We start from the raw sequence: 10,339 nt of genomic DNA on the forward strand, positions 1-10,339 counted from the left end.
AGGTATTATTATCATGTAAACATTCTCATTGTTCTCATGTACATATGAGAACAACTAGATCAGATGTGGAGAGTGAAATCCAATGTGATCACTGTGCTGGAGTTTGATGGTTCCGACAAACGACCATGTGGGGTCCAAGGGAGGTTGTTGTATATACTGTATCTATCTATATATATATATAAAGATAGATACATATATATATCTGTTTGATATATCTAATCAAACAGCTAGCACAGTGTGAGGAGACGATCACTGTCTCAGTGTTTGGATGAGAATCACTGACGGTTCCTTTAAACTGAAGAAGCAGGAAATATAGTTTATTGTTCTTTCTCGTCAAAATAGAATTCCCACCCTGTGTTTGTCCTCCACCACCAACCAGTGCAGTGTCCGTCCCTCCAGGTTCCTGACATGTTGACCTCACAATAATATGAGGTCACTGTGACCTTTGACCTTTGACCAATGAAATCTAATTAGTTTATCTTTGAGTCAAAATGTGAAGAAATCCCCTGAAGACAGACTTGAGATATCATGTTCAAGAGGCCATGAACATGTTCTGTGACCTTGACCTTTGACCTCTGACCACCTGAATCTAATGAGTTCCTCTGTTAGTCTGAATGAACGCTTGAATCAAATCTGAAAGGATTCTCTTGAGGAGTTTTTAACAAAAAAGGGATTTACCAGGGTGAGGGTCACATGATCACGTTTTGTATGAATGTTGTGTTTTCTGATTTAATTCTCACAGATTTGATATTTTCTTTAATTACAGACTCAGTCGTTGTGAACTCTCAGAGACTCACTGTGAAGTCGTGGCCTCAGCTCTGAAGTCAGACCCCTCACATCTGAGAGAACTGGATCTGAGTAACAACGAGCTGCAGGATTCAGGAGTGAAGCTGCTGTGTTCTGGACTGGAGAGTCCAAACTGTCGACTGGAGACTCTGAGGTCCTTAAATCCTTCTTCACTTTTCAGACTTTCTTTCTTATTGGGTCATTATTTATTTAAATTGTCTCAGTTCTGCTCTGCTCACTGTCCCTCAGTCATCTGTCACTCACCCAGCCTGTCAGTCACGTCCACCTCATCAACTCCATTCACCTGCACTCACCTGCTCCTGATCACTAAGAAAGTGTCAGTAAATAACATGTGGACAGAGGCCGAGCACTCGTCCTCCTCAGGTTTTCAAAATAAGACACATTCTTATTGAAACACGTTGGACAGTTGATAAGTATAGAAACAAACAGGAAGTGACTGTCAGGAGCCATTCCTACTTTAAACAGTGTTTAATTACACAAACCTGCTCAGTGACCAACACACAGAGAAGAAGCTGATGAATGAAACAATCGTCCAACATGTCTGATCTGATATTTATCTTCAGGTCACAGACTGGACTGAGGTCAGCAGCATGTTGAGAGTCTGTGTTGACATGATGATGACCCACAACAACAGGAGGACACATTCTAATATTCATATTTCTTTTTCCAGGTTGAAGTGGTGCAGACTGTCAGAGATCAGCTGTTCTTCTCTGGCTTCAGCTCTGAGGTCAAACCCCTCTCATCTGAGAAAACTGAATCTGAGTAACAACTACCTGCAGGACTCAGCAGTGAAGCTGTTTGGTTTTCTACAGAGTCCAACCTGTCGACTGGAGACTCTGTGGTCAGTTCACTGACTGACTTTTGTAGATCTCATATCTATAAAACAGCATTTATACACAATTTATCTAATTTCATTATAACGTAACATAATTCCTCTTCATACATAACTTGATTTAATTCATTAATTAATCTGTGACATTTTAACATTCAGCTACTTGTTAAAACACTGAGTTTAGTTCTGGATTTCCTAAACTGATCTGCAGGACAGAGACCGGGTCCAAATAATCTATTTGTACTGAATCAGGACTCGTTTTTAGTCCAACATGTCTGATTTCATATTTATCTTCCATGTTATGAGTCAGTGAGACATGAATATGTGTCTGTTATTTTCACACACGAACTCAGTTTAATTTATAGTTACGTTTTATTCTTTATCCAGGTTGAAGAGCTGCAGTCTGTCAGAGATCAGCTGTTCTTCTCTGGCTTCAGCTCTGAGGTCAAACCCCTCTCATCTGAGAGAACTGGATCTGAGTGACAACTACCTGCAGGACTCAGGAGTGAAGGAGCTGTGTGGTTTTCTACAGAGTCCAACCTGTCGACTGAAGATTCTGAGGTCAGTTCACTGACTGACTTTTGTAGATCTCATATCTATAAAACAGCATTTATACACAATTTATCTCGTTTAATTCTAATTTTACATAATTCCTCTTCATACATAACTTGATTCCATTCATTAATTAATCTGTGAAATTTTTAATATTCAGCTTCTCGTTAAAACACTGAGTTTAGTTCTGGATTTCCTAAACTGATCTGCAGGACAGAGACCGGGTCCAAATAATCTATTTGTACTGAATCAGGACTCGTTTTTAGTCCAACATGTCTGATTTCATATTTATCTTCCATGTTATGAGTCAGTGAGACATGAATATGTGTCTGTTATGTTCACACATGAACTCAGTTTAATTTACAGTTAAGTTTTATTCTTTATCCAGGTTGAGGCTCTGCAGTCTGTCAGAGATCAGCTGTTCTTCTCTGGCTTCAGCTCTGAGGTCAAACCCCTCTCATCTGAGAGAACTGGATCTGAGCTGGAACAGGCTGCAGGACTCAGGAGTGAAGGAGCTGCTTGATCTACAGCAGAGTTCAACCTGTCGACTGGAGACTGTGAGGTCAGTTCACTCACTCACTTTGAGAAGGTGTGTGTCCTCAAAGACAGTTAGTGTCCTCAGAGTCAGTGATACAGTGTGCGTCTTGAGAGTCAATGTGTGTCCTTAGAGACAATAAAACAGTGTGTGTCTTCAGAGTCAGTGAGACAGTGTGTATCCTCAGAGACAGTGAGACAGTGTGTGTCTTCAGAGATAGTGTGTGTCCTAAGAGACAGTGAGACAGTGTGTGTCTTCAGAGTCAGTGAGACAGTGTGTGTCCTCAGGGTCAGTGAGACAGTGTGTGTCCTCAGAGTCAGTGAGACAGTATGTATCTTCAAAGTCAGTGAGACAGTGTGTGTCCTCAGAATCAGTGAGACAGTGTGTGTCCTCAGAGACAGTGTTTGTCCTCAGTGACAGTGAGACAGTGTGTGTCCTCAGAGTTAGTGTGTGTCCTCAGAGACAGTGAGACAGTGTGTGTCCTCAGAGACAGTGACACACTGTGTGTCTTCAGAGTCAGTGAGACAGTGTGTGTCCTCAGAGAGAGTGAGTGTGTCCTCAGCGACAGTGAGTCAGTGTGTGTCCTCACAGTCAGAGGGACAGTGTGTGTCATCAGAGACAGTGAGACAGTGAGACAGTGTGTGTCCTCAGAGATAGTGTTTGTCCTCAGAGTCAGTGACACAGGGTGTGTCCTCAGAGACAGTGTGTGTGTCCTCAGGGACAGTGACTCAGTGTATGTCCTCAGAGACAGTGAGTCAGTGTATGTCCTTAGAGACAGTGAGACAGTGTGTGTCTTCTTCTCTTCCACTCGTCTTGTTAGTAAACAACAGTTATTTATCTCGTTCACACATTATTATTTCGTGGTCCTGTAATATATTTTTACCAGATGCCACCAGGGGGCGCTGTAACTTACACATTGACACGATCCAGATGTTTTACCAGCTGTTCTTCCTGCATTTAGCAGCTGTGACTGAGTTTCTTTTATTCTGGATCATGTGTTTGTTCTCTTCTGATTTTTATTATAGAAAAGTTTGATCCTAGTTGTGAAATATGAGGCTCTCCTGTCAGTCAAACTATCCATGTCTGTGATTGGTCATACTCAGTAAACCCCGCCCCTTTTATGTGCACGCTCAGATCTCGATGAGGAAAACCTGAGTTAACTTAACGAGTTGATAACCAGCGTCATGTGACCACTTAGCCTGACTGTGTCTGTCAGGTTCAGTTGAGCTGATCTCAGAAAGATCTCCTGGACATGTTGAAGTGTCTTCATAGTTCAGGCCTCAGTGTTTCCTCAGTGAAGCTGTGAGAGGACAATGAGGACAGACGTCAGGATTGGACAGAGACACAGAGAGACAACAGTCGGCCAATCAGACGAGCCACAAGCTGCTTGGGATCATGTGATTGAGTTGACGTGAAGACGACAGTTGTTGTTGTTTTCATGTGAACAGGAAGTGAAGCTGGACCACAGCTGACAGCCTCACACGAGGGACAGAGACGGTGTCGTCTTCATCTGATCTGAGACAGTTTGTCCTCTCACTTCATCAGTGAAGAACTGATCAGGTGGATCTTTATCACAGCTCTGAGATCAGTGGGACTGAAGCCTCTCCTCATCACATGGTAACCAGGAGCTCTTTATACAGAGCAGAACCTCTGCTGAGGTCCATCTGTCTCCTCTGGTCCCAGTTTGTCAGAAGCAGATGTTCATCAACACACAGTGAAACATGGCTTCACCTGTAACAGCAGTAAATCCACCTCTCAGGTGTCCACTCTGCACTTTGACATGCAGAGGTCACACACTGAGCTCTTAGCGTGTTCATTCCAACACGTGAACATGAAGCAGAGAGAAAGCTGCTCCACCTCTGAACAGGACTGAAGTCCCTGCTGCTCTTTCTACTGGATGAGCTGCATCACTGACTCACAGCTGATGAAGTGAGTCTCTGTGACACTGATGTCTTCTTCTCTCAACAGGTGGTTGTCTTAGTGGAGGACAGTGTGAAGAGGACAGTGTGAAGAGGACAGTGTGTGTGGACGGAGGCTGAGCTGTGTCCTGAGGATCCAGAGGCTGAAGCAGCAGCAGCTTGTGTGTAGTCTCCAATCTACACAACCCCTAATCTGCATGTGTTTGTGAGATGAAGCCGGAGCACCTGGAGAAAACACGGGGACAACATGCAGACTCCACACAGGAAGACCCCATCTGAACCGGATTCAAACCAGCAACCTCATTGCCCCGATTGTGTTTATTCACATGAAGTTTGTGTTTATTGAAATGACACAACACAAGCAGAATATATAAACCCTCTATAAAGAGTCACATACAGTGTGTTTAAGTTTGTCTTTATTATTGTCCACCTTTGTCCCTCAGTGTGTCTCCATGTGTGTAGAACCACATTCTGTGTATATGTTTGTTTATGATCTTAAAGTTCCTGGATTCACGTCACAAATTGATTTATTTCAACACAAAGTTAAACACCTTGAAATCACGTTGAGTTTAAAATCAGAGTTTTGTCTTTGACACAAAAGATCAAAACTCTGGACTTAAAAATTGGACGTTTTCATTTCTGCATCAGCTGCAGAGCGGTGGTGGCTTTTCTACTTTTGACCCACAGGTGGCGCTGCAGTATAACAGCAGCACATCCCAGTCAAAGCCTTTATAGTCAGTCTATGAGTCAAACACATGGATCATTTCCTCTGTGACAAATGTTGAGATATCTATGTTTCTCTGTATCTTGTGATTATATTTTACCTATATCCTGTGAACAAATATTAGCTGTATAATCCATATAATCAATAATGCTACAACAGTTACTTTTAGTTAGAATGATGTATAATCTTTTTGACTCAGACGCAGGGTCAGGCCCAGAGCACGACCACAGAAAGAGCAGGTGTCAACCTGAATGTCAATCTGACCCAAAATACAATTCGGAGAAAAGTGTGTGATGGAAATTCATCTTGAGATTTGAAATAATGAAAGCACGGATGCTCAGAAAAGAGAGAGGACGTGCCAGAACTAATACAATAAGGTGCTTCATGAAATATGGTGAGAAAAAGATATGAAATCCTCCGGAAAAGTATTATCTGCTGGGTCTCTCCACTGTGGCAGGCTCCCTGTTTGCCAAGGCCACAGTGGTGGGACACCTGGTCAGTTGAAAGTGATGTGCTTGCAAAAAACTGCACTTTGAGGAAACAGTATACATCTGGCCAATAACTGGCCAGATGAATTCCCTCAAAGAAAAAGAACCGCCTCTGTGCCCACCCTGTGTCTGATTATATATACTGTGGACTTAGGATTGAACGGGGCTTCTTCTCGACATGATCCAGTGAACCTGGTGACGTGTCCGGCAGAACCCCAGAGACTCTCTGTAAGTATTTCAGTGAATACAATAAATGTTCAATTTCCAGAACTTCATGTATAAGTGTCTAATTATTCCTTCTCAAATCCTGGATCAACAAACACGCTTGTCCAATCGCCGGAGGCGAGTTCAAGTTTAAAAGCCTGGCGACGACAAAATTGGTGACCCCGACGTGATCCAGTGAAGGAAAAAAGGACAGATCGTATTGACGATAAGAGGACATCTCGAGGATCTCGTTGTTCACAGTGAAAGACCGGTCAACATAAAACAGGTGAGCAGCGACCTTTTTATAACTAAAACGGCTGTGATTGGAAAAAATAACTAAATTAACTGTGAGCAGAGAGAAATACGAGATGTAAGTATATTAAGAGTGGAGTGAAGGAAATTGTAAGGGTCTGGGACCCTATGGTTTGAAACCATTTACATTTATTGAAAGGATTTGGGATCCTATGGCCAGGGGCCACACTGAGAAGTGTACGGAACACTGATAAAGTGGTGCATGGAGCACGCACTATAATTTAAAGGATTTGGGATCCTATGGCCAGGAGCCACATTGAGAAGTGTATGGAACACTGATAAAGTGGTGCATGGAGCACGCACTATAATTTAAAGGATTTGGGATCCTATGGCCAGGGGCCACACTCATATCTGTGTCCGGAGTCAGATATGAAGTGAAAAAGGGAATCAGGGATTTCCTAGTCTGGGATTAAAGGGGAAAAGTGTGGGGTGGTTTCCTGTGACATCAAGGTAATTACGAACACAAAGAGTGTTTTGAGTCACAGTTCTGAAAGGGTATTGAGGGTTGGAATAGATATTGGCAGAATATTAATAGATTGTGGAAAAGTGTGTATTTTGGTTGTGTTAAACACCCAGAGAACAGGCGCTACTGAAACTATTTCTGTAGTAGAAGCTTCCTGTTCTGACCAAGTATACATGGCAATGCGTCCTCCACATCTAAGTTCTGCCAACAGTATTTGATAAAAATTGTGAAAAAAGTAGTTAAAGAAACAAACAAAATGACGACTACTAATGCAACATTCCAGGAGGTGATTCATTTGGCCCTTTTGAAAGAAAATAAAATGTCGACCTGCTGTAATAAAATAGAGGCGGTCATTTTAAAAGCCATAGAACACTCTGTGGATCGTGACAAAGCCAGAAAAGAGGAACAGAGAAAATTACACAGGTGGATTAAACAGGGATGGATGATCCCAGTCATTTAAAAAAAAAAAAACACACACAATTCCCCCAATAACACATAGGCTGTCGGTACTAAAAGGGAAAGAATTACTAATATAATAATTATAAATTAATATTGATTATATAATATAGGGAGTTCTTTCTGAAAGAACTAGTGTGAATGAAAAAGTGTGTCTGTGAAAACGAGAGAGGAGGAGAGGAAAAAGAGTCAAGGTCAGCTTGCTGACAGAGACAGAGAGGGAAACGACTGACTGAGACACAGAAAAAAACTGACTGAGACTGAGAGAAAACCGACTGACTGACAGAGGAAAGACAGAAATAATACAAAAACTAGACTAGAGGCGATATACGCCTGCCATTTGATGTATGTTGTATGTATGGATGTGAGGGTAAACGTGTAAAGGATTTGCCAAAGAAAGTAAAAGAATGTTGACTGAAGGTTTGAGAGATGAACTAAGGACGAGAAAGATAAAGCTATGTTTAGGAATAAGAAAGATCTATAGGAGTGAGATGTTTCAATTCAGTAATATCTTGCTCTGAGATGAATAATAGAATGTAAAACTTGAGTGGCAAAGAAAATAGGGGAAGAGAAGTGGGAATAGAACGTTTTTGTAAGTGCACAGGATGAAAGGAGGGAGATAAGAGTGTTTGAGAGTCGGAAAGCCATCTGGGAAAGGCCACAAGCTTTACAGCTTGCAACTGGCGTTGAGATCATAAGGAGGCTTGGATATTTGTTTGTCTGTTTGTTTGTTTTTACTATTGCTTCATTCAGAAGTAAAAAACTCCAAAAGACATTGTTAAATTTACACTTTTGGTACCAATTTGTTATTTTGGATTTTTCCAATATATCCAATCCATTAGAGGAACGGAGAAAAGCTTTTGGCCTCCAAATTATTACACAAAATCCAATAATTAAATAGCTTATTCTCATTTTTTAACTGACACAGCAGGGATAATAGGATACACCAGTTTAATACAATTTATTATTTGATTCGGAATATAACTTCAAGGATGAGTGATTAACCAAATCACATTAATGTTCCCTTTAAAACTCCATCTCTAGGTACAGTTAATGTGCAATGTTTTTTGTTTTTTTTTAATTTTTCTTTCTCTGTTTTGTATTATTTTTTAGCCATTTTACATCTTTACAAAAGTGTCACCCTCAACTATGGTTTTGTGACAATGAAGATGATAATTGTTTTTGTTTTGTAGTATGGAGAACTTGATTCTCTGATGCAATGAGCCCCGTGAAGCTAGACAGAGCTGATCTTGCTTTGCTCTGCTCAGGTTTGATGAGAAGGGGAAATCTATCTCTACTCTTTGTTTGTTGAAATGCTTTGCTATTTACTTGTATTTCTTAGAGCTGAAAATCATTCATGTGCTTTCTGTATGAGCAATTTTTTGGTTTCACCTGCAGTTGCTTTAATTCTACATTCAAATCATCCATTTAAGATTAAATAATCAAGACATGTTTAATCTATTTACCAGACATGGGGGACTCGAGTCACATGACTTGACTCGAGTCAGACTCGAGTCGCAAATTTGAGGACTTGAGACTTGCTTGAATTACACTGATAAAAGACTCGACTTGACTTAGACTTGGTCTTCATGACTTGAGACTTGACTTAGACTTGAGACAGATGACTCGAAATGACTCGACTTTTTAAAAGTTAGATTAAGTTAGAAATTATGTTTTATTTATATATTTAGCCTATATATTTATTATTTTATTTTGAAAAATGATCGGGTGATTTTACAGTGCAATGAATGTACGCATCTCGGGTGATCGCGCGCTGCACGGACAAACTGCCGCTGCGTGAGCAGGTCAACACAGGAGCAGCAGTCATGGAGGCGGCAAGACCAAAAATAATTAAATTTGGGTTCAAAGATTACATTGTCGATGAGAATAAGAAAAAGAGGACAGCGGTATGCAAGGTCTGCAGCTCAATAATCAGTGACACGATCGCCACCACATCCAACTTCATCCGTCACTACAAAACCCACAAAAAAAGGTAAGCTACGTGACTGTGTCTTTTAGCTAGCTGTACGGCTGTTACAAAGCTAACGTTTGCTAACACTTAGGCCTACATATCTTAAATTGACCGTGGCTAGAAGGCTATCTATAACCTAATGTCTTCTCAATAAAATGCGCAGTAAAAGTGTCTAGCTAACTTATTGGCTGGTCAAATGGGTCAGACGTTAACTAGAAAGGTAACGGTTGCTAACATGAATTCCAACACAGTAGTTTATTAAGCTAACATTACGAGCAAGTCAGTGCATATTTATGCACGCTGATTAACGGCCGCGACTCGCGGATTGCCACTGCAGATTAACGTGTCACTTCAAGTTTTTGAGAGAGAGAGAGAGAGAGAGCGAGTGTGTGTGTGTGTGTGTGTGTGTGTGTGTGTGTGTGTGTGTGTGTGTGAGTGTGTGAGTGTGTGACTGAGTGACTGAGTGACTGAGTGAGTGAGTGTGTGTGTGTGTGCGCGTGTGTGTGTGAGAGCGAGAGTTTGAGAAAAACTATGAGTGAAGAGAGTGTATTTCTATGTGTTTGATTGATGGTTGTGTAACACTGATATTGAAAATCCTGTATGCCAGGGAATTTAAGGGAATTTGGTTTGATAGATTTGAGGCTCTATTTTATTTTCTGTCTTATTTAAAGCCTTTTCACTCTTACATTTATTTATTTTTTAATATGTAATACAAGCAGATGAAGTTATTAACACATTATTACCTTACAGTGTAAAGAAAGAAAGAGGAGTGGAGAATATATATATATATATATATATATATATATGAATATTATACATTTATCCTAAAGTCAATATTTCTCTCGGGAAATTTAACTCACATTTTAATTTGACTTGTCATAAGCCCTATAAAAACTGCATCCCACATTGCATATTAACAGATTTTGTTTAAATGTATGAACATTTCAGTGCATTTTAAAAGAGCCAATTGACTGATTGAGTCCTAGCTATATGGTCAGCAGTTCCAGGATAACAAGTAATCTTATTCGATTCTTGCATTCATAGAACTAAACTAATGATTTACTATGCAATGAAT

The 10,339-nt window shown here is 40.6% G+C and overlaps 1 protein-coding gene across 17 annotated transcripts in view; it reads left to right on the top strand.

The window, feature by feature from the left end:
- LOC128458374 (NACHT, LRR and PYD domains-containing protein 12-like) overlaps positions 1-6,034 on the top strand; it is a 135,386-nt gene extending 129,352 nt beyond the window's left edge. For all 17 annotated transcript variants that reach the window (XM_053443181.1, XM_053443184.1, XM_053443183.1 and 14 more), the window contains 3 exons: positions 2,027-2,200; positions 2,580-2,753; positions 4,695-6,034. In XM_053443181.1, coding sequence (XP_053299156.1) covers positions 2,027-2,200; positions 2,580-2,753; positions 4,695-4,707 — 361 coding nt within the window. In that variant the 3' untranslated portion in view covers positions 4,708-6,034. The remainder of the gene's footprint in view (positions 1-2,026; positions 2,201-2,579; positions 2,754-4,694) is intronic.
- The last annotated feature ends 4,305 nt before the right edge of the window (positions 6,035-10,339 follow it).

This window comes from Pleuronectes platessa, chromosome 16 (assembly GCF_947347685.1).
Source record: "Pleuronectes platessa chromosome 16, fPlePla1.1, whole genome shotgun sequence".
NCBI classification, from domain to species: Eukaryota; Metazoa; Chordata; class Actinopteri; order Pleuronectiformes; family Pleuronectidae; genus Pleuronectes; species Pleuronectes platessa.